The sequence below is a fragment of the Saimiri boliviensis genome, chromosome 11 (assembly GCF_048565385.1).
Source record: "Saimiri boliviensis isolate mSaiBol1 chromosome 11, mSaiBol1.pri, whole genome shotgun sequence".
Taxonomy (NCBI): Eukaryota; Metazoa; Chordata; class Mammalia; order Primates; family Cebidae; genus Saimiri; species Saimiri boliviensis.
In genome coordinates, this window is record NC_133459.1 from 94,343,448 (window position 1) to 94,366,944 (window position 23,497).

Here is a 23,497-nt window from a genome sequence, read left to right on the forward strand (position 1 = left end):
AGTAGATGACCAGAACAAAGGTAGTCCACCGTAAAACTGAAGAGGCCACTGACGTGGATGTGGACGGGCAGAGTGAAGGGAGGAGTCAAGAGGCCACATGGGTAGTGTGAGCTGGCCGTCAGGGCTTGAGAGGACCAAGGCTGAGTAACTGAGTAAACATGCAGAAGAAGTGATCAGGAAGGACTCCGCACCTTCCAGACTCCAGAGCACATGCATCCTTGACCAAAATGTTTAAGCAGGAGCAGGGACAGGTGGAGGCAAGCGGATGAATGATCTGACACAGCCAAAGACGTCAGCTTCATGAGGACAGTTAGGAGAGTACCAGAGGAGTTCAAAGAAATTCTACACAGAAGGGACGCCATGGAAGGGGCAGGAATTGGGGCAGACAGGGGTTGTTGTGAATTAGATGAAAGGAATGAGGAGGAAGGTTGCTAACCAAAGTCTACAGCATCTTTTTATATCCTTCAAACATCGATTAGTCACTCCAAGTATCACTTGTTCACTTCTATACTTCTTTAAAAATGTGAAGAAACTACAGTAGTAGTCGTACATGCATGGTTAAAGTTGTTTTCTTTGTGGTTATTGAAACAGGCTAGGAGCTAAGGGCACAAATTAAACAAGATGCCAGCAAAGGCAGATTGCAAGACTACACCTGCCATGGGTATTACCTAGAAGGCAAAGTGGTCAACAAGCAAGCCTAGTTTAAGTTTGTCAGGCACCTTGAAAAAGAGCCCAGATATTAAGGGATTTACGGTCTCCAAGTTAACCACACAGCCCTCCCACCGAAGCAAGCATCTGTCCTTCAGAGAAGCATTCAAGGCTGATGTTGACAGACAGGAATACCTCTAGTCGATATGTTTCCTGAAACCTAAAACAAATTCATCATTGAGAGACAAATCAATGAGCATGAATCACAAGTTTTATTTCCATTTTAAATATACCTTTATTTCTCAAACTCAAAGCTTTATTTTATCAAGTTCTAACACATTTTGCATTGACAAGTGATTTCATCTGCATCAAGTAAGGTTAGTGACCGTTACCAAAGAGGAAACCCCAGACCTCCTAGGGACTGCTAAGAAATTAATATTTCAAAGGCTATGTAAATGTAGAACAAAAAGCTTTCAATTTAGTCTAATGGGTATCTATTTTTTTCATCTATATTTAGAAACAAGTTGCTGCCTTAGGAAAATTAGATTTTTATCCATTCAAATAAAATACCAGATAAGTTGAGATTAAAAAAAAAAAAAAAAACGCCCACAGATCTGTATTATTTAGCTACTTCCTCTTTAGTAGATGGTCATTTCACCTTCCTACACAAACACACACAAGAATTTGCACCAACTCTCACTAGCCGAGGCAAAACTCCAAGCATTTTATTTAGCTTACACTTCAATTATTTTTTAAAAAGTGATAGGTAAACAAGATTTAGGCACTTGAACTCACACACAGACACACAAAGTCTTTTCCTGATCTTCACCTTAGAGGTTTCCACAAAGGATCCTGAAAAGTTTCCAGATCTTTTAAAACACCTCTCCTCAACACATACCACCCCCGCCCCTGACTTGGTCCTCTGATGGTAACTGGTTGAGTTGGAATATGTTCCAAAGTCAGCTGTGAAATTCTAGTCTCTGCAAGATTAAGGATATCAATCTAACCTTGGAAACTGGATCCTTACGGAATTCCCTGGCACAGAGCTCCATTCAGACACCAAGGAAGGAACAGCCCCCGTAAGCATCAGGGTCTTGTCTCACTACTGGGTAACTACTTTGCTCCCTAGAACATTTGAGCTAAGAATATAGCTGCACCTTAATCCAAGCCACCAACCCGTACCAGAAAAGTCAGCTACAAAGGAATTATTCCTAAAGTTAGGAAGTTGCTTTTGAGTGGCACCATTTCCCAAAGTCAACAATTCAGTACTAGTTAAAATCCTAATGTACCATAAAGGGGTTAGTGCAGAGGTGAAGCGGAAGAATCAGCAGATTCAGGGCTTTAACAATTGATTCATGTGCCACCACGAAACACAAGTTCGTACGCAGCTTGCTGTGACTCAAACCCCAGTGAAAAATCAAACTGGAGAAAGCAAACTGAAATGCCAAACTACATTTGTACCCTCTGTCATTAACTAAGCATCATCTTCCCTACCCAGCTCAGCCCATCTGCCAGGTCCCCTAGGTGTGGGCCATGCCACATCCCACAGGCATCCCATCAGAACTCTGATTGTAAGGCGTTGGTAACAGAGTTCAGGTTCCAGCATTGAAATTACTGAAGGAGGAACGACTCCGTGACAGGCAAGGTAAGATTTAAAAAGGACACTAGAGCTCAAAGCCAGGAATCTAGTGCGTGTTTTTCCACCAACGTGAGGGGAATAGGTCCTGTTTTCATCTCACTGATGCTCAACCTGACTCCAGGCAGCGGGCTAGAACAACAGGCTGCAGACATGCCGAATGCATCAGAAAACAGTCAGAAATCAGAGCCCCGAAGCAAAGAAGAGACGCTTAAGTTTAGATTAGAACTGGCATGTGAACTTCAGTGCCCTCTGCCACTGCCAGGTTTCATGTTACTCAACACACATGTGCGCGCGCGCGCGCACGCGCACACACACACACACACACACACACACACACACACACACAGAACCACTGCACTCAGTACACGTTCAGGATACCTGGTGCTTATGTGAGCATTAGGAAAGGCAGGTTTCAGCTAGAATTTCTAGGCACCTGAAATTCAAGGTTACCCTGCCTATTCTGAGGCTGGCAAAAGGCTCATAGAGCAAGTAGAGACATCTCTAGCCTCAGGGTTGTGTTTTAAAAGTACAGCTTTGGTCAGTGCAGCTTTTTACCCTGATAGCTCTAGAACACAGGTCTATTCTCCAACAACAAAAAGATCTGAGCTGACTAAAAAGGTCAGGTGAAGGGAATCCAAGACTGCCATGGTGCAATGGTGGCAAAGACTGGGGACTGGGTCTTTCTTGCAACTTCTGTGCCTCCTTTCATCCCCAGAAGACGACTATTACCAGATAGGAAATATAAATAAGCAGAGAGAACCCCCAAGAACAAACTGGAAATTTAATTACTTGATGCAGATCTTATCTTCATCTGGTGCCTCATTACCCTGGTCCCCAAGCCTTCTAAGTAACAGAAATACTGATTGCTGTTAACAAGTGCTTATGTTGGCGGCTTCACGACGTTTCAAATCTTTGGTTCAACACATCTGTCATTTTTGTGCAGACACATGCCATTTGACCACAATGGCAGCTTTTTAAGGTCATGAATGACCAGACAGTTTTCAAAGTTGGGATCACTCTTCATTGGGATTCACTCTTCGTTGCCCCACTCTTAACACTGAAGCACCCTGAGTCCCCTCAGTTAGAACCGGGCTTAACTCAAAGCCGGTGAATTCAAATATAATGAAGGCTCACAGGGAAACAGGAGCTGATTACACTGCATGGCCTCTAGTCACCTAATGTAGCATAACATAGATACCAGCTAAGCCTTGAGTTTCAGTCATGTCTGATTAAGAGGACCAAGACATCACATTCCAGAATCAACCTGAAAAATACAGTTTTAGAAAAAGGTAAACCACTCATTTTCTACTAAGCTCTTTTGCATTAAGATGACTTCATTGCTTAAAGCGAGGAGAAAACAATCACCCTGGGCTTTGGGTTTTTATAGCCACAGAAGGAAAAAAAAAAATCAAGAGAATAAATTTGATTGAATCACTTTAGACACCAAGCTGGCTGGCCATACTGAGTGTCTCTTTCCTAAAGTGACGCTTTCTAAGCGATCCCACAAAACATTTCAAAACACATAATCTCATCTAAACCTACTGGAAAAGGCCACAGTACCCTAGAACTCTCGCATTTACTACAATTTTGACTAGAGATTAACACTGTTTTCCTTCTAAAGTGCAGAATATAAATGAGTCCAATCTACCAGAATAAGGAAGGGCATTCTCATTTACTCAATTCTTCCCAAATATGCTGGAATGATTTCAAAGTGCCTTGGTAGCTCCAATGCACACAAGGCCAGACTTAATGCTAAGCCCCTACCTTTCCCCCTTCACACACAGCAAGAAGACAGCAGGTTAGATTCTAAAGCAGTTCCACAGGTCACTCAGTTCTACTGAAATTCCTGAATTGAGTTGCTGTCAAACACACCTGGAGAAGGAAGTCACTATTTTTGAAAAAACAAGAAGAACACAAACAAAAAACAGCCAAAGTACTCCAGGAGAACAGCTTTGTCATACTTGGAATGTGACCAAAATGGGTTTCCAATTAAAACATGGGAAGACCCTCATGTCAGTTACCACAATGACTCTGGACTCAGCGCAATCCTTAGTCTCAGGAAGAATAAAACAAAAGTCAGCCATGAAAGAGCTGATGAAGAAAAAAGAAAAAAAAAAAAAAAGGGTGGAGAGCCATTTAATAAGAATTTCTTAAAGAAAAAAAATGAACATTCATGTTTCCTACTTACAATCAGCCCCTCCCACTACCACCACCACAATTCTACTTAAATATTATGTTCCACATTTTATTTTGTTTTCAAGTTACTTCTCAAGAAAAGGTCATTTTTCCCCCCTCAGCAATATCTCGCAATTCTCAGGATAGTACAGCATATAAACCATAAACCACTTTCAACCAGATTTGAATTCTCCAGCTATTGGCTTTGATTTATTGATGAATGACATTCTCAGCTCCGCTGACAGGGAATAAACATAAGCAATTTAGTCCCTTGAACAAAAATTAAGTCACAAGAGCACCCTCGTGTTTACCATTTTCTGCCTGACTAAAATTGATACGAGAGAAGAGATTATCAGCACAACTTTCATGTAACTGCTGAGAATCCCAAGCGGGGGCCAACGCAGCCTATTCATTCAGGGCTCGAGTGAGAAGCCACGTAGCTTAGCACTTCTCTTGCGTTGCCCAGACTCTACCAATCTCAATTATTGCACAGAGCTCAATCCCCACATGCTAATGTTTGGGACGTGACATGTTAGTGTCTATCTTGGAAAGATGTGGATAGGTCATGCTTCCTACGGCATTTTCCAGCGTGGCACTGTAATACGGGTCCTTTTAGGGTTGGCTCATGATACACTGTAGACCCATTCCAATGGGTACACACACAAAAAAGCAGAATCAGAGCTGAGTTCCCCTTTAAAAGCCAAACACCTACATCTAGAAGGAGAATCCCCTACCTGAGAGCCCGGGCCCTATTGGGGTTCCCATTGTGGAAACCCTCAGGTCTCAAGGTTAGTTACAGGGCAGCCAGGTAGGGTAAGGTTGGCTGTAGGTCACTGGAGGATGGGCAACGTAGTAGTTGCTGAAGTTGCCGTCACTGACGTAAGGAGCCGGCTGGTAGTAACAGGTGACGTTGGTGGCACTGGGGATGATGTTTTGTTCCGCCAGCACGCGCAAGGCCAGGAGGGAGATGAGGTTCAGGGTCTGCCTGCGTTCGTGCCCCATGAGACACACGGTGCTCTCGTTCACCACCCTGCGAAGGATCATGAGGTAGTCATACTTGCTTCTCTCTTCTTCGGCAAAGTGGTTTTGAAGGTAGGTCTCCAACTTCCTTTGCTGTTCAAGGATGTCCGGGAAGTCGATGAAGAATCTGGAGCACATGTAGCGCTCTAGAGTTTTGATTTCCTCCTGGTCTGTGGGCCTGAAGTCCCGCACAAGAAGGTTGCTGTACTTGAGAAGTCCCCCGCCTCTGATTTCTTCTGGGTTCTTGGTGGCGATCAGTCTGTTCTGCAGATGGTCAAAAGCTTCCTCAAAGTCCCCGTACATGCTCTCTCCAATCACGGTGGGGTGGAAGTGCTCAGAGATGGGGTTACTGGAACAGTCATAGAAGAAAAGCAAAGAATCCAGGATGATTTGGAAAGAGTCCACACTGAACTCAAACTGACGCCGAATGGAGTCGACAAACTTCAGCTCCACGTTCTTCCCGTTCTTGTTGGAGAGGGAGATCAGGCTCCAGCGGTCAGTGTCCGTGCAAACCTTCACTAGCTTCTGCACGTATGCCTCCTTCAGAGTGACTGGACTGATTTTCAGCTTGTTCACGCCCTCTGGCAGGAAGTTCAGGAGGGAACACAGAACCACATCTCTAACCAGCTGAAATTCTGCCTCTGTTGGAAGGGCCACATGGAAGATGAGGTCCAGGTCTTTGCAGCCCAAGCCATTGTCTTTGACCAAAACGTGGCCAGCTGCAGAGCCGTTCAGCCGGACATCCTGCACTTTGATGCCTGCCTCCTCCAGCTGACTGCGGACGGTCTGGACGATGTCCTTCAGAGTCATGTCCAAGGTTGGAAAGTTGCCTCGCCCGTGGATCGGTACGACCTCGGTCAGGACCTCGTGCAGCCGGCTAACCTGATCCCAGTTGAGCACACTGAAGGACGTGCAGTCCCTGGTACAGCTGCTCTCCTCTGCCATCTTCAGGGGATGTTCTGGCTGCAACAACTGAAAGTGAGGGGTGAGAAACAGAGTTAGGATTTACTTCTACATGGCAAAGCAGCTCGAGGAACTCAGATACTGTTTAATCTCTGAACACCTTCCTGTAACACGGTGATAAATGGCACCTGCTGCTCGGTGTTGCTGTGAGGACTAAATGAGTTCAATCTGTAAAAAGCTGCCTCTGCAGAGGACAAAAACACACAAACACATTCTATCATGCTTTAGATGACTTCATCGATTTGCTTTGTTTGGGGTTTTGTCATTTTGCTTGTTTTTTTCTGGGTGGGGGTGGAGCATGCTGAAATGGAGCGTGCCTCAAATGTTCTAAAAACAGAACATTAGCGAACCATAAAGGACCACAGTTGAATGAGTTACTTCTCCAGCTTTTTGGCTCTCTAACCACATCCTGACCTGGTTGATACCCAGGTTACGACGCTCACACGGAGAACACACAACACACACACACACACACAAACACACAACACACACACACACACACACACACGCGACTTCCCTCACTTCACAAGAAGATGGATTCTCAACTTTGGGCTACAACCTCACCAATAAGTGGAAGGCCAACCCTTTCTACTGGAAGAAAGCATGTTCCCTAAGCAAAATTCCATGTCCCTTTCATTTACGGGAGAAATCTCTCCTAATAAGGACTTCTGTCATCTGGGATAGAACTAAAGAGTTGTTTTTATGACAGAATTTCTAGTCAACAAAGGGTTGGGGCACCTATGTAGTGGAACCACTCTTCCCGGCAAGGAAGCCTGACACAGGGCATGGCCAGCTTCCTCAGGGCGTGTGCACCTTCAAGTGTACTTTGAAAGTAGTACCTTTAAGCTACCCAAGGAGAATAAAGTTAGCACGGATTACTGGGAGAAAAACACCACTTCACCTGCTAGGACCACAAAGTTTCCCAAGTAATTTTCAGCTATGCTGTACTTATCAAAAAATAAAGCACAATGGATCCCTGGAAATTCTAATACATAAAAAAAAATACTCATATATTAAAAAGTCAAGGTGCCTGTAGAGCCATGAGTCGAATATTTGCTAGATGGATATAAAACCCAAAACAAAAGTCAAGGTGCTGGCCTCAGATTTCACTATGAATAGTTTTCCCACCCCTTCTGGCTTTCTGACTTGCTAGACACACACAAAACCCATCCCAATGACTTCTGCAGTTTCATTGTTTGGAAGCTGCTATGTTTGAATACCCATCGGCATGCATTCTCCTGGGGTTCCAACATGGATTTCTGGCCTGCACTGGTGCCAGGGATCCCCTATGGCTGTTACTTGGTTGTCAGGGCATTGCTGGGCACATGGAGATGAGCTCTTCAGGCACTCCCTTCAGGAAGGAGGTGAGAATACAGGCATCAATACAAGGCATTGCGTGGTGTAGACAACTCTAGTAGTGGAAATAAAATGTAACATGGAAGTGGAAGAAAGGGTGTCCCCGATTGGGGTGAACAGGAAGGCTACAGAGTTCACTTATGGAGAGGGGACACAAGCCAATGGAAAGACAACACGGGTACTTGGTCAGGGCCGAGAGGCAGAAAGCAGTGGGCTGAGTGTGTGATCACAGCAGGCTCTGCAGGACCAATCTGGGGATGAGTGCTCTAGTGTTCACTACAGGGTACTCATGGAGGGGAAGACAAGTTTACAAGCCTCTGAACAGCATGAGAAAGTCCTAGGCTATCTAGATCATCTTACAAAGCACTTCTGGGTTATGGATCCCAAGCAAAATCTGTGATGAATGATGTTTAATTGTGACGCGTTTGGTTTCAAGGCAGCTTTGGGACAGCAGAGTTCTCTTTTTACCGTGCTCTCTAAACACTTAGAGATCACGAGATCTCTCATGATTAGCACATGATCTCTCCTGATTAGCACACAGTATATTTGTGTCCACTGTATGTGCCACACCAGCAATCCCCAACTTTTTTGGCATCAGGGACCAGTTTTGTAGAAGACAATTTTTCCATGGACTATGGTGGTGGTGGTGGTGGCGGCGGGGTGATAGTTGCAAGATGAGCCTATTCCTGTTCCACCCTCAGATCATCAGGATTTGGTTAGAGTCTCATAATGAGAGCACAGCCTAGATTCCTCACAAGCTCAGTCCACAACAGGCTTCACATGCCTATGAGCATCTAATGCGCTGCTGATCTGATGGGAGACGGAGCTCTGGTGGTAATGCTCGCTCACCTGCCGCTCACCTCCTGCTGTGCCATCCAGTTCCTAACAGGCCACGGACTGATATTGGTTCATGGTCTGGTGGTTGGGGACCCCTGGGCTACATAATTAAGTTCAAATAACTACATAAAAGTTATGATGCTGTCTTTACTGTGACCAGAGCTAGACTATGATTTGGTGGCATGGGTTTTGTAGATTTCAGGTATGTTGGTCTACCTAAAGAAATGCAACTTGCTTTCTACTGTGTATCACCTGTTGTACTTTCAAGGCTAGTCTTTATGACACAGGCATAAGAAGTCACACAGCAAGCAGAGGCTGTAATACAATGTCCTTGAGATACAAGTAACAATTTTAAGAAAATCTCCAGGAAGAACGTCAATAATGTTACAGAGGAGAATAACTGTTGGAATAAATTTTGACTCAAGTCTTTTTTCCAGGAGTTGTTCAAAAAGACATCACGTAGGATTAAAGTCAGGACTATACCTATGCTAGAACGCTGGTTCTGAGGATTGGAGGAGGGACATCTGAGACTAGTGACAATCTGGACACTACAAGTCTTTTTCTTGGGGGGGGGGGTGGAAGTATCTAGGGTTGAGATTTTCATATATTTTAAAGTATGTGAACTTCTAGTAGATTAGAAGTTAGAATTTTTTTTAGAATTTGTAAGGTTCGTAGGAGAGGCAGAAGTAGCCAGAAAACATTATGAAAAATAGGAATGATATACACTAGCCTGTAATGGATATCACAAAACCATAATAATCGAAGTAGCATGTTATTGGCCCCAAAACACAAATCAATAGAACAAAAATTTTTTAATCTAGAAATAAAATCAAATATTTAAAGGGATTTAGTATATAACTGAAGGAGGTATTTCAGAATAGTAAAGTGAATAAGAACATATCTGGATAGTTATCTAAACTATAAAAAAGAAGAAAAGGGGGCTCCCTATCTCATGCCAAACTAAGATCTAGATTGGACAGATCAAAGACTAAACATAAAAGCATGAAACTCTAAGAGTACTGGGGGGAAAATGCATTTATATATACTTACACAGAGTGGGTAGTTTTGTTTTTTAAGTCACACAAATCCTAAAAGCCTCAAAAATGGCTATACTTGACTATATAATCAAAAACACCATAAAGTCAGAGGGCAAAATTACGATATTTGTAACATTAAGCAAAGTACTCACTTCCTTAACGAGTAAGGAGCTTCAAAAATCGGAAACACCAGAACCCCAACAGAGAAGGGGCAAAGGACACCAGCTACTTCTCAGACACATAATACAGTCAACTGTACTTAAGACAGTGCCAGATTAAAACCTCAATGTATCATTTTTATCTATTAAATGGGCAAAGATCAGTAAGTCTCATGTGTGGGAATCAGACACCTTTAGTATACTGCTTACGGGCTCTCTCTGGACACAAGACACTTAATTTTAAGGATACATACTCTTTGACATAGGGATTCTACTTCTGGTATGTCCACTTTCAATTTTATCCTACGGTATAGTTGCAAGCATACACAAAATATTCATTGGAGAGTTATTTATAAAGCTATAAGTATTCACCAGTAGAAGACAGTTAAATGATCTGACGTGTGTATAAAACAGTGTAGAAAAGCATGCAGTTGTTCAAAGAAGGGTGGCTGTTCTTTCTGCATGACGGAAATGCTCATCAAGACTCATTAACAGAAAAATCAAATGCAAAACTTAAAGTCTACGCTTATACAAGCATGTAAAGCCCCTGGAAACATACACAAGCAGTAGCTTTAGCCTGTACCAAATACTGCCTCTAGTTTGGAGGAAGTAGATCCAAAGTTAGAAGATGAAAACTTGTTTTGTGCCCTTTGAATTTGGAATCCATATATGTATTAGTTGAAGGAAAATTAAAACCTTATGATCCATGTCCTAAAGCTTTTCCCTTAGGAGACTTCTATTCATCTGCTGCCCCAAACGTCTTCAATTCCCTTTTTCCTTCCCATCCCTCCCTCTGCATTCCTCATTCCCACATGCATGGGCCAAAATTAAATACACTTGGAAGCTTCCTCTCCAAGCTATAAATGCTCATCTCTACAGATAAGGGGATGAACAGGGGAAGAGAGACTTTTTTCTCTAGACTGCCTTTCAGTCAAGTTTCTACTCATACCTTTTAAAAGAAGTTGTTTGTTAAAAAAAAAAACTCTCTAAATAATGCAAATTCATCCCCTCATCTCATTCTGTTAACAACAAAAAAATTCTGCTTCACAAAATTGCTACTTCTCGTTTCAAACATGTAACTACCCTTGTGATACTGTTAAGTTGGTTACTGGCTAGAGTTACAAAAACTTTAACACTTTTTCATAAATACGATATGCCTGTCATTAGCATCTTCCACGCCAACTTCTTCTCATACATATATGAATATTGGAGCTGAATTCTGGGGGGGAAAGTCTGTGTAAAGCACACTGTGGGACATGACAAACGCCAAGTCTATGGTGTAGTTTATCACTCTCCCAATTTACCGTGATTAACACATAGGGGAGCTTAAGCCATCGAAGACATGAATTTAGGCTGGGTTCACACTAAGTGCTTAGCTCATTAGAAGAGCATAAAATAAGTCACTTGTGCCTATTAGAAAGCGATTCTTCATTGTCTCCCTCACTCATCAATTTCAAATACCAAAAGTACGTTTTTAAGTTACTTAGACAAACATTGGTATTACTAGAATAAACCCAAGTCATAGGCCCTCAGTTAGATAACGCACCAGTGCTTAGTCCAACAGTTTTAGTTTTAATTAACCACGTTAAATCAACACTGAAATAATCCCCATATAAAAGAATCACGTGGGACACACATTCCCAATTCATGAAAGGCCCTGGTTAAAGGGAAATTCTAGTTAGCAGAATTAGCAAAATAGAGAACAAATTAATTTGAAGCCTAGTAAATTCAAACTAAAGTGAATTTCCCTTTTACTGTTTGAGAAACAGATTCATTGTATTTTGCACACTAGAAGTGGGGAAAGGTAAAAACCATACTTCTTATTTTCCCTACGGATTTGAGAATTAAGTGTTTATTTTTTGGCAAATCCAGATGACCAACTTTCTCAGGTACGTTTGAACTCTGTTTTCTTCTGTTATCTAACTTCTGTTATCTCATACACACAGTGAAGGGGGAAAAAAAAGAGGTTTGCAGAGATGGCAGCAAAAGAAGAAAGGAAAAGGCGAGCTAGGCCAGAAGGTTAGACCAAGGTCCCGAGAAACAGTTTCACGTCTGATCTAATTTCCCACTGTCCAGGGCAGAGCTGCTCAAGGCAGGCTGGTCAGAAAATGTACGTTTGAGCACTAAAAGCGGGGAAGAACTATCTCTAGTCCTGCTTCTCTGGACTAGCCAATGAACTCCAGAAACATGATGAAAGCGTGAGGGACCCAAGGTGGGCAAGCAGGAGAGGCAGGTGCACGAGCTGGAGCGGGAGGGAACTGGGAGCATTTATTACACTTGCACACAGGTCTTTGGTCAAAGCAACATTCATTCTTATTTTGTGCCTGGCATTAGATGTAGAAACCGTCCACAGGGTTCTTGGTATGCGTGGAGACATAATTCCATCAAGTTAAGGACTGAATACATTTAACTCTAGGTCTGTGATCTTTAACATGAAAACTATGGAAGTGACTGTCTGGAAAATTTCGGGAAAATCCTGAGGCTTGAACTGAAGTTCTCAGCTATTGAGGGCTCTCAGCAGTCCAGAGGCCACTAAGCATTACCTTCTAATGAACCTGGTGTGGGTTTATGAATAACAAAAGAAAATCAAACACACTTCATTCCTTTGATAACAAATTCTCTTTCACTGTTTCTGGATGTTAGCTCAAACGTGCGGTTCTTCCCAGGAAAACTTTCTAACCCAGGGTAAGAGCTGGAATCTTGGGCAATGGACCAAGCTCAGTGACAGACTCCAAGAGGAGCGTGTACATGGAACCAAGACACCTGCCAGCCCTGGCTCCTGGCCAACCGGGCACCCGTGCACCTGTGGCTCTTCCCATACATCTTCCACACAAACTCCTCCCCCGTGCACAAGAGGGCACTTGAGACCAAAGGACACCATTCCATTACATATGAAAACCTAGGGAATTTAAGCAGAAGTTAAAGTGGTGGCAATACGCTTCATACTATCCTATCCCACTTCTTCCCTTAGCAAGACGAGTGAATGAGAACAACTGAGATTATTTCCTATTTGCTTGTGAAGTGAAGGGCGTAGAGGTGAGTGTCGAAGCAAGTGAAATAGTACCTAGTATGAGCCCCTTCACATCAATTCCCATCTAATCCTCACACTCTAAGGAAGCTACGAAAGTCCCTTTTTCACAAGTTAAGTTTTAAGGTTCAGAAAAGATTGCGCAAACTGACCACAGGTCTTTAAAGGCGGGACTAGTGTCTTAAATCTGGGAACCGGTGACCCCTCCACCAAGTTCAAGATCTGCCTTGTGGCTGGGAGGTGGCGAGCGACCAGCAAGTCACAACCCACATGTGCACTGGGCTCACCAGTTCTTGCAGCCACTAAAGTGATCTTTTCTAAAATAGATGTTATTGGCCCTCCCAAAAAAGGACAAAGCAACCTTCTGTTTACTACGTAATCATGAGACCTCCTCTTTCCATTGCCCCCTGTCCCCACCATATATATCGTAGACAACAGAAAGCTGGAGTCAGCCTTTACTCTCTGCTTCTGTGCAGATTCCAGTTAAGCAAACGGTGTCAGGTGGCTTAGAGGAGCCCCGCAGAGAGACACCAAGGAAGATAATGGCTTGCCACAGTGTATGGGAAATCCCACTTCTCAGTGCGGGTGCACATCAATTGTTTCACAGCATGAATGTCCAGTTCTGCCCACATCCTTTCCCTGGCAGGGACTAATACATGCAGAGCCCTCCAAGGGCTCTTCATATAGCAGCAGCCAAGGCCATGGCCAGGAGACACCAAATGTGACTAGATGTTTAGCCAGTACCCTAATGAGCCCCCAAACTATTTTACAACATCACAAGTAGGCAGCAAAACAGTGTTTTCAGGGCTGTATCTGGATCAATCATTTGATTCCTGTGACAACCCTACAAAAGAGATATCATTCCCCCCAGTCCGCAACAGGAGAACTGGAGAACAAAGAGTATGTGAAAATTGTAAACTGTCCAAGGATAAACTGCTGGTGAGTAGCTGAAATGGAATTTAAGAGTCTTCCTGAAAGGTGGATAGCTTTGGTGGGACGGGAGCTTGAAGAAGAGCTGGTTGAGCTTAGGTGGTCACCGGAAAGAGATGGCAATTAAAAAGAAAAGGAAGGAAAGTATAACGATTTTTTAAAAAATAAGATGGCAGGAAAGAAATCTGACTAGACATGCTAAGGCCACCTGAGTGAGGTAAGGTCAGATGGCAAATGCTGAGAGCTAGGGAGAAGGATTTAGAACTGAAGTATTTAACAACTGTCAGCACAGAAACTCCAAGCTGGAGCTGGAGCCAGCAGAACTGAATGTGATTAAGTGTAGAAATGCTAACCATTATGCTACTATTTGTTTTAAAGGAACAATGGCTAAGAGATGAAGGCCTAGGGTCCTAACTTCCCAGGGAGCTCCAAGATGCTGGCTAAGTTGCAGAGCAGTGGTTTTAGAGACACCAGGTCCAGCCGAGGCGGGTGAATCATAAGGTCAAGAGATGAAGACCATCCTGGTCAACATGGTGAAACCCCGTCTCTACTAAAAATACAAAAAATTAGCTGGGCATGGTGGCATGCGCCTGTAGTCCCAGCTACTTGGGAGGCTGAGGCAGGAGAATTGCCTGAACCCAGGAGGTGGAGGTTGTGATGAGCCGAGATCGCGCCACTGCACTCCAGCCTGGGTAACAAGAGCAAAACTCCATCTCAAAAAACAAACAAACAAACAAACAAAAAGAAACCAAGTCCAGGAGAGAGAGAGAGAACCCAAGAGTGGAAGGTGCTGGGACAGTCAGCTTGTTGAACTAGTAATGAGGAAAAATTAATGGCGCAAGAAGGAGATTGTTAGGAATGGGCTGTCCTGATCCAGAAAACTAAGGCATGCTGGGTTTTTTTGCTCATGGACTAAAGGAACCATTATTGAGACTCGCTCTGATGGCTGGGAGATCAGAGTGTTGATAGGCTGATGAAGCAACAGAACAGGACACTCACTACAGTCAAGACGGCAACCTTCTGAGATCAAAGAAGCCAGTAACCCAACTGGAGCTAAAGAGAAATGGTTGATAAATTTGCAGGGAGTGACCAGGACTTAAAGGGCTAGCCCAGAAAGGAGAGCTGGAACAAAACTGAAAGCAGAAAGTCTGGAGGCGACACAGGACCTCATGAATGTGGAGCCTCAGACCGGACACCTGTCACTTCTCCCACCTGCATGTTGTTTGACCCTTGAGATTCTTCAACCCATAAAAAAAAGAGCTAGCTGCTTTGAATGACCATAGACCTTGGTCATTTTGCTTAGCATGTGCAGAAAGGAGAAAAACTAGGCTTAACATGAATATGGTCTTCTAAAAAAAAAAAAAAAAAAAAATCCTCCCTTACTCCTTGAATTCCTTGGCCTTGAGGATGAAGACCAGAAGTTATCTAAGAAGGGTTTGAGGGCAGCCTGAGGAAGCCTTTTGTCTGCGGGCTCCTCCCTAGGGCCAGATCCCCCAACTAGAGAGGAGGGCACATTCTGGAGACTCCTCCACAGCCCCAAACACATGAAAGTTACAGATAACAGACACTCAGTGTTTCAGGTACATAGAATAGGAGCTAAGATTATGAATGGCCTGAAGCAATAACACCAGATAAAACAATGCTTTACGTTTTAAAAGGCCAATAAAATATATCCTATGCTCACTATTTTTCCCAAGATGTTATTTTCACAGTTGCCCACTTAAACGCCCACATCACATTCTACCTGAGTTCAGAGAAGTAACTGCCCCAGACCACAGAGCTGTGCCCAGAAAAAACATGTCTAAGTCAATGACACCCTGAACCCCACAGTTGGTCTTTTCTCACTCTCGGCTCCATCGCATTCAGCGAGAGTCTCATTCTGTTTTCTCAAGGTTATCACCATTCTCCAGCCACTTACCAATGATGTTTACTAGAGTCAAAAAATTTGGTTAGATTCCCACAGCAACTGGGATGCAGCATGAGCTGTGGAAAGCAGCCCTGGACTGAAACCCAGGCAGGCCACAGAACCAGGCTGTGATCGCGGCTGTTAGGGTCTAAGGGGCCTCCATAAATTCCCACTTCCCACTGAGAAGTGAGAAGCCAACACACAGTCTGAATGGTTATCACTGGGCTCCGTCCACAGACACCCACACGACGACGACTCCAAACAGAAAGCTCTTTCCCACCTTTGAAAATAGGATGCTTAAGCAAGTGTGGGTGGAGAGATAAGGCTGGAAGAACGAATGCTGGGGCTGCAAACAGCAAACAGAATCAAAACATTGGCCCAGATACGACAACAGGGATGCCACACAAGTTCCAGTGTTGAAAGGAATACTGTGACGTGGTTGCAGATGGAAATATTAACAAGGTCGGGACACAGACTTCTTCAGATGAACGCTGGGCGTAAAAGCCTTGATTTTTTTCCAAAGTGTCAGCATTAAGTGCTACACATATAACTTGAAATGGAAATAATCCCTGCTGCTACTTGGTAACCACCTCCCCACCATCAAATGCTTCTTTCTAAATCAGAGGTGTTCCTGGTCTGAATCCATTTAAAGAGCTCCCCGAAGAGAACCTGCCTTTCTCTTTTAGAGATTACATAGACTGAGAAAAATGAGAATGATTCCTAAGGAGGAGACTGCTTACTTTAAGAATGATTCCGTTTGCACACAATCCACAGGGTTTAAGAGCTGAGAGCCTCTGGGTTTCATCACAGGCTGCTTCCACAGGCGACTTGACCATCGAACTCTCCAGCCTAGAGCTTTAAACAGTTGTCCAAAAGGAAGATCTCAAGTCAGCTAAAAAGTCCCGTCCAATCGCTAGCAGTTTCCCTGCCTGGACCTTATCAGGAAAGGGACAGGCAACTGTTAGTTCCTCAAATGCCACCCTTATCATACATTAGACACATAAACACACCCCATTCACAAGTGTCTAAGTGTGAGCAGACCTCCCTTTCAGAGCAGATGCACAGCTCCCTCCAGGTTTTTGTTTTGTATGGGTCCTTCCTTGAGGAGTGAGCATTTGAGTTGCATGTTCCAGACCTGCCCCCCATGTTTAGCATTTATCAAGTAATTAATGTGCTGTCACTAGACAGCTCAAAACACCTTTGACTTGAAAGTGACTTCCTCTTGCAATTTCACTCATATTTTAATTGTTAATAAAATTTAATTGCTGATAAACTGAGTCCTGGTCCCCTATCAGTCTCAGAAGATTTTATCAGCAGTTCCTTGAAATTCTATTGCCTTATTATTATTCTCTAAGAAGCCGTAAGAAAACAAAAGAATGAGCACCAGGTTAGGAATCAAACATCACGTTTTAGCGCAGGGTGAATGACTGTCAGTAAGTTAGCTGTAACTGACTTTCCTTTCCCTCTTTCAAAAACGTGCATGCCTGTGTTTTAAGCACTGCTCCAGGAGCTTGTGATATACCGGAAAGAAAGAGACAAAGATCCCCACCACTGTAGAGCTTCTCCTCCTATAACTTTGGGTTGTTAACTCTTGTGTCCCACACGTGAATAATGAGAACTTGAGAGTGAAACATTTTTGCTAGAGCTGTGCTTCCCAATACAGTAGGCACCGCTGTCAGTGCAAAAACACATCCTGGATACCAAGGGTGCGATATGATAAGAGGAATGTAAACGATCTCATTTAGACTTTTTATATTGATTACATATTTTATATTGATTCTACTGATTATATATTGAAATAACAAAATTTGATATGGTAGATTAAATAGACTTATTTAAATGAATTTCACTCTTTTTTTGAGACAGGGTCTCACCCTATTGCCAAGGCTGGAGTGCAGTGGTGAGATCATGGCTCACTGCAGCCTCGATCTCCTGGGCTCAAGCAACTTCCCTGCCTCAGCCTCCTGAGTAGCTGGGATCACCACACCCAGTGGCACTGTTCACGATAGCAAAGACTTGGAACCAACCCAAATGCCCACCAATGAGACTGGATAAAATGTGGTACATATACACCCTGGAATACTATGCAGCCATAAAAAAAAGGATGACTTCACGTCCTTAATAGGGACATGGATGAAGCTGGAAACCATCATTCTCAGCAAACTGACATGAGAACAGAATAACCAGAACACTGCATGTTCTCACCCGTTAAGTAGGAGTTGAACAATGAGAACACATGGACACAGGGAGGGGACTATCACATATCTTGGCCTGTGGGGTGGGGGAGGCTAGGGGAGGGTTAGCATTAAGAGAAAAATCTAATGTAGATGGCAGGGTGATGGATAGAGCACATCACCACGGCACATGTTTACGTAACAAACCTGCATGTTCTGCACATGTACCCCAGAACTTAAAAGTATAATTTAAAAAAAAGAAATTTATATAGATGGGGTCTTGTAGTGTCATACAGGCTGGGCTTGAACTCCTGGGCTCAAGGGGTCCTCCTGCCTCAGCCTCCCAAAGTCCGGAGATTACAGGAGTGAGTCACTGCCCCTGACCAAATTTCACCTACTTCTGCTCTTTAATGTGACTACTAGGAAGTTAATCGTGTCTCTCATATTTTTACAGGAGCGCACTGATCTAATTTATTGTCCTTAACGATAATGAAGAAGCCGAAGCCTGAAGAGGTAAAGGCTCTGCCAGAACCAGAGCCCAGGTCTCCCCACAGCTAAAGTCAGACCCAGAGCGGAGAGGAGGTAAAAAGATGACAGACAGCCTGGACACAGGAGATAGGAGCAGCGCTAGTTCTAGCTGAGCAGCTGTGGGCAAGCCTCCAGACACAGATCAGGCACTCGATGAGTGTACGCGTCATCTCTGCTTCTGGTCAGTCCTCTTTCTGCTACTGCCATACTGTGGTTATTCCACAGCGATGGCCACTGAAACTGACCAAGTCCACATAGCACTGGCTAGCTGTGGAGATCCGAATGCCTATCTCTAACTACGACAAGCAGAGGGCAGCCATTGACAGAGTGTGTTTGGGGATCAGGGGAAGGCAGTCAGGCAAGGTGGAGTATTCCCTCTTCAATCCCCATAAGGGCTAAGCAAGTTGAGAGGCTTATGGCAACACGAGAGGGTGTGGGCAGTTCCAGGTTCATGGGTAAGTTTCTTTCAAAGTGTTTTTATAGGAGGCTAAGTATGGTAACATTATGGGGCTTTGTGCTTATCCAATCAAAGATGAAATTTTAAGAACCAGAAAAGAAGGTAGAAGGCAGAACTGTAAGAAAGCATTTATGAAGCGAGGTGTGAAACGAGGGGGTCCTCAGATGGGATGACATCAGTTAGAAGCCTGTGGATTCAAAGTTTGGTGAAAAAGGAGTAGCATTCCTTTGTGCAGATATTTGGGTGTGTTCTGCGAGGCATAGAAAAGCAGTTAGGGAGGCTCTGCAATGGGCGGGGGGGGGGGTGCGGTTTCAAGAGTAAAGAGTCAGAAAGGCATGGTCTTGAAGAGGAGGCTCAGCTTCCAGAGGTGCCGGCCATCCTGTGCACTTGGATGTACTTTCGAAGGCATGGGCTGTTGAACTGGCCAGAGGCAGGGAGGCGACACACTCACTGCCCTCATCAAGTTGCTGTCTACGGGCCCCTAAACCAGGGCAGTGACGACAGCGGGAAACAATAAAAAAGAGAAACAATCAGCAGAACTCGCAACTGAGTGAACACAGAGAGAGAAAAGGCTGAGTGAGCCACGTGAGGCTGGTGTCAGGGAGGATAGGAAGTGCTTAAGGCAGTGGGTCTGGAGCTCAGCTTGAGGAGTTTCAGCTGCTGGTCAATTAGCAGTCACTGGCCTTCAGCTCCGAACCTGTACCCCTGTGGCCTCTACTTAAAAGAGGACTCCGCCACCGGCCTGCCTGCCTCGGCCCACCAGAACACCCACTGCAAGTACACCTCCCTCTCTGCAAGCTGCCAAACATGTATGCAAAGGATAGAACACCTTCTGTGTGCTAGGCCAGCTCTGTAACCAGGCACTGGGGAGTCAGCAGTGAGCACAGATCCTGCTTTCTGGCACTCATATGCCAGCGGCTGAGGCTAATGAGAAATCGGAGTGCCTCCAGTGCCTCAAGCCAGCCCAGCTCTTCTCGCATCCAGCCGTCTTCCAGAGGCATTTCCAAACACCATTCCCTTGGCGTCCTCAGCACCTGCCACTAACTACTGCCTAGGAAGAAATTAACTATGTGCTGACTCAATCCCAGTTATCCAAGAAATAAACAACACTCCATGCAGTTTTGTGACCAAGACTCCAAGACTTTCCTCTCAGGCTCTGAGACTAAAAAACATCCTACATCGGGGAAAGTTGCTTGTTGTTTCAGGAAATTCTCAAACAGTTCTAGAAGAGACTACAGGGGCCAGCTGTACAAAATCTGTTAATTCGAAGCAATTCTTAACGCTTCCTTACTTAGTTGGGCTATAGAAAGATGCTTCCCGTCAACTATTTGAATTCCAAATATAAGTTTCTTTATAATGCCTGCAGTGAAAGGGTAAAAATGTTTGAGACCTTATGGCCTGAAAAGATCACAAGAAATCAGCAGTACTAATGTAGCCAAGCAGCTTTAAACACATAAACACTTCTCTAAACAGAGGTGTCTGCTTCATTATAATACAATTTATGCCAATTTAATGTACTACAGTCAAAACACCAAGATGGCAGGGAGCATTTCCCTACAGTGCCTTGTTTACTTCAATGACAACACAAAAAGCAACAGACCTTATCTAACCAGAGTAATGTTTTTTTCCCAAGTAGCCTCACATCACACATTACTCCTTAACTCCTAAACACACACACATGCACACAAAATAGCAGATACACCCAGCGACAGGTGTGAGACCAAGAAACCCCAAAACACAAGTTTAGCTTAACTCATGAAACTAGTTTTGGGCTTATACGACTTCTCTCTGCAATGGAAAAAAAAAAAAAAAGTTTCAACTCACCCACCAAGAGTGCTTGGGTTGCCATTTTTTAGTAAGTAACGCCATGAACACAACGTATCAGAGACAAAAGATGAAAACAAGATCCTATGTACTCGAGCAGTTAAAAAAAAAAAGGTTTTTCCCTTAATGGAGTTTTAAAAATTACTATCAAATGTGTCTGGTGGTACTGTGAGAATAAGGGCACTACAGTCCACTTTTAAGTTATCTTTATTGCTGAGCTGTTTCTTGGACTTTCCGAAGTCTGAGGAATTCTCTGTTCTCTGACGGGTAATACAAGATGGGCATAATCTGCCGGGGACCTTGAACACGGGTGGATGTGGGCTGAACGTGTGCACTGTGGGGAGATACGGCTGAGTCGGGGTGGGCCTCTGGAACTCAGGAGATTTCGGTGGCTACTTGTGCTCACAGTAGAACAGAAGAAACCAGGTAGAGACAGTCACAGGTGCACAACCAAGTCACACTACTCTGACAAGCAGGCCAAATCCTTTCCTTCAGAGTTACATGAATTTAATCCCTGGATACAAAGTAGGTATCGTGGAAAAAACAGTTTAAGGAATATGGCTGTTAGTTCTTTGTGCTCACTAAAGTTACTTATGAAATTAGGGACCTTTGTTTTGGTAACAATTTAGGGGCCTCCTGGCATTTTTTTAAAAAACTTTTTTTTTTCAAACTTTGTTATGGGACTTCCCACCCCCCCACATAGGTACCTGAACAATTATATACAATATACCAAAGTCTTCCTAAAAACTGTTTGTTGAGAATATACGTACTCTAAAGCTATGGGTATACCTTAAGAAAAAAGTTTGTTATCTGAAATAAACTAAGCGTGACTTCAGAGATAATTGTACATCTTCACCAACAAGAACGTCAAAGAACAGAACCCCTGCAGCCCAGCTCTGAGGTTTCCCTAAAAGACCAGAGAAAAGTCAGCATTCTTTAGTCCCCATTCCTCCTCCCCCTTTTCCACTGCAGGGCCTAACGTGGCCAGTCGCACACTCTCAATAATACTTTTGGAGATTTAAGACAGTAAAATTCTGGGTAAGCTCTCCTCCCACCCTTGCGGCTGCCCAACTTGCTTCCTGCCTCACTTCCTTGCCAAGTTACTCACGTTGAAAGGTTGCTGTCGCCAACAACGGTCACCCTCCTTCCTGCAGGCAGAGGGCAGCTGGGCCAGTTAGGAGTGTACTTTAGGAGGATCTAATCGCCCTAACTTTATTTCCTGGGCTGGTTCAGTCTCCTAACCCACCTACAAAGTATCCTGAAAACCAAGCTGTCACAATACAAGTAATCATACACGTAGTATTTATAAAAGTTTTCTTACTGTAAGTGCATTTTAAGCACTTCATTTGTATGCGCTTTGTAACTCCGTAAGAAAACAAAAATGTTAAAAAGGAAGCAGGCCCCTACTTAATTAAGCCAGGGAACTGGCTAGAGCCCCGCAGAAGCCTACCTCCACCCTCCTTTTTGTCACCTCCGGACAAAAAGAGCGAAAGGGAAGGGAGCTGACACTATCCCTCCCACAGGGTTCAGCCCTTGACAGTGGGTTCTCCAGAAGCTCGCCAGGCATTCATTTCTCCAGGAGAGCGCCCTTGCTTGGAGGTAGCGCTGCTTGGTTTTCTCGTTCGCCGGCGTCGTGTTCAGGTGTGCAGGTTACAAACCTATATTCTTTAGATAAGTCACCCTGCTCAGAGTCACCTCCCACCCTGCTCCCTCCCGCCTCGCGACCGGTGCGAAGGGAGTCCCCGACCTGCGACACCGCCCGGGGCCGCCGCACCGCTATCCGTCCGAGTCGACCCACTCGCCGTGGCTTTTCACCTACGCGGTAGGCAAGTTTCGTTTTCAAAAGGGGAGCTGGCAGGTTTCACGGACACCGCATTCCCGAGAAGTTTCCGAGAGACGCGCGGCGCACGGGTCACTCGCTTGGATCCCTCTGCGGCTCACGGTGTCCACAGTCGGGTGCGAGCGCAGCAAAGTTACGCATCTCCGCCCCGCTCCTTAAAACCCGGGTCTTGGCAGCGAGCCTGGGAAGCGCCCCTCCCCTCCCCAGCCAGACACCAGCCCGGGACCGCTGCGTCTCCAGCCGCGCCCGGGGAAACCGCCGGACTGGGATGCGCACCCCGCCGGCCGGCGAAGGTGTGCGCGCCCGCGGGACTGCAAGTCAGGAAGGCCCGCGGGGGCGAGGGGCGCCGTCCCAGCCGCGTGGGGGCGGAGGTGCCGATCTCACACTCCGGGCGCCCCGCCTGCGCCCGGCCGGCGCGCGCAGACCGCGGGAGTTTGCCGAGCCCCGGGTCTCCGCAGAGCCGCGGCGCCCTCTCGGAGCGTCTCTTCTGGCCCTCTGGGGCGGGGGTGTCAGGACAGGAGCCCCGGGTCTCCGCACCTGCCTCCAGGCTAAGCAGAGCCCCGAGCGCCGCCGGGAGGGGGCGGACCCCGTGAGGGAAGAGCTCGCGGCTCGCGGGGCAGCCGCCGCGTCCCGGCACTTTAGAGGAGGGAGTCGGGGACTCACCTGGGCGACGGAAGAGGAAGCGGCAGAGGCAGGTCCTCGGCGTGGGCAGGCGCAGCCTCTGCAGCCCCCAGGCAGCGGCACCGAATGAGCCGCCCCGCGGCCGCCCCCTGCGCTCTTATACGGCGGGCCACGCCTCCGTGCCCGCCCCCGAGCCGCCCTCCCGCGGGAGCCAGGGGCGGGGCGGGGCGGAGCCAGCGCCCTCGGGCCCCTCCGCCCGGCGCTGACGGCGGGGGCGGGGCGGACGCTGCCCTCTGATTGGCTCCTCGGGTGAATGGTTGCCGAGAGACGAGTAAATCCTCAGCGGCGGGAAGGGG

At 45.5% G+C, this 23,497-nt stretch overlaps 1 protein-coding gene across 9 annotated transcripts; it reads right to left on the reverse strand.

Moving 5' to 3' along the window:
- Window positions 1–1,158: 1,158 nt before the first annotated feature.
- Window positions 1,159–23,269, reverse strand: TENT5C (terminal nucleotidyltransferase 5C). Of its 9 annotated transcripts, none has more exons than XM_074381196.1 (4): window positions 23,184–23,269; window positions 22,428–22,495; window positions 16,438–22,338; window positions 1,159–6,454 (listed from the first exon to the last, which is right to left on the reverse strand). In XM_074381196.1, exons 3-4 carry the CDS (start codon window positions 16,531–16,533, stop codon window positions 5,252–5,254), a joined length of 1,299 nt encoding a protein of 432 aa, XP_074237297.1. In that variant the 5' UTR covers window positions 16,534–22,338; window positions 22,428–22,495; window positions 23,184–23,269; the 3' UTR covers window positions 1,159–5,251. The 9 variants fall into 9 exon arrangements, with proteins under 9 accessions (XP_074237297.1, XP_074237302.1, XP_074237301.1 ...); XM_074381201.1 differs by lacking the exon at window positions 23,184–23,269 and having other exon boundaries at window positions 16,438–21,014; window positions 22,131–22,338; window positions 22,428–22,790; XM_074381200.1 differs by lacking the exon at window positions 23,184–23,269 and having other exon boundaries at window positions 16,438–21,194; window positions 22,131–22,338; window positions 22,428–22,790.
- Between the last annotated feature and the right edge of the window lie 228 nt (window positions 23,270–23,497).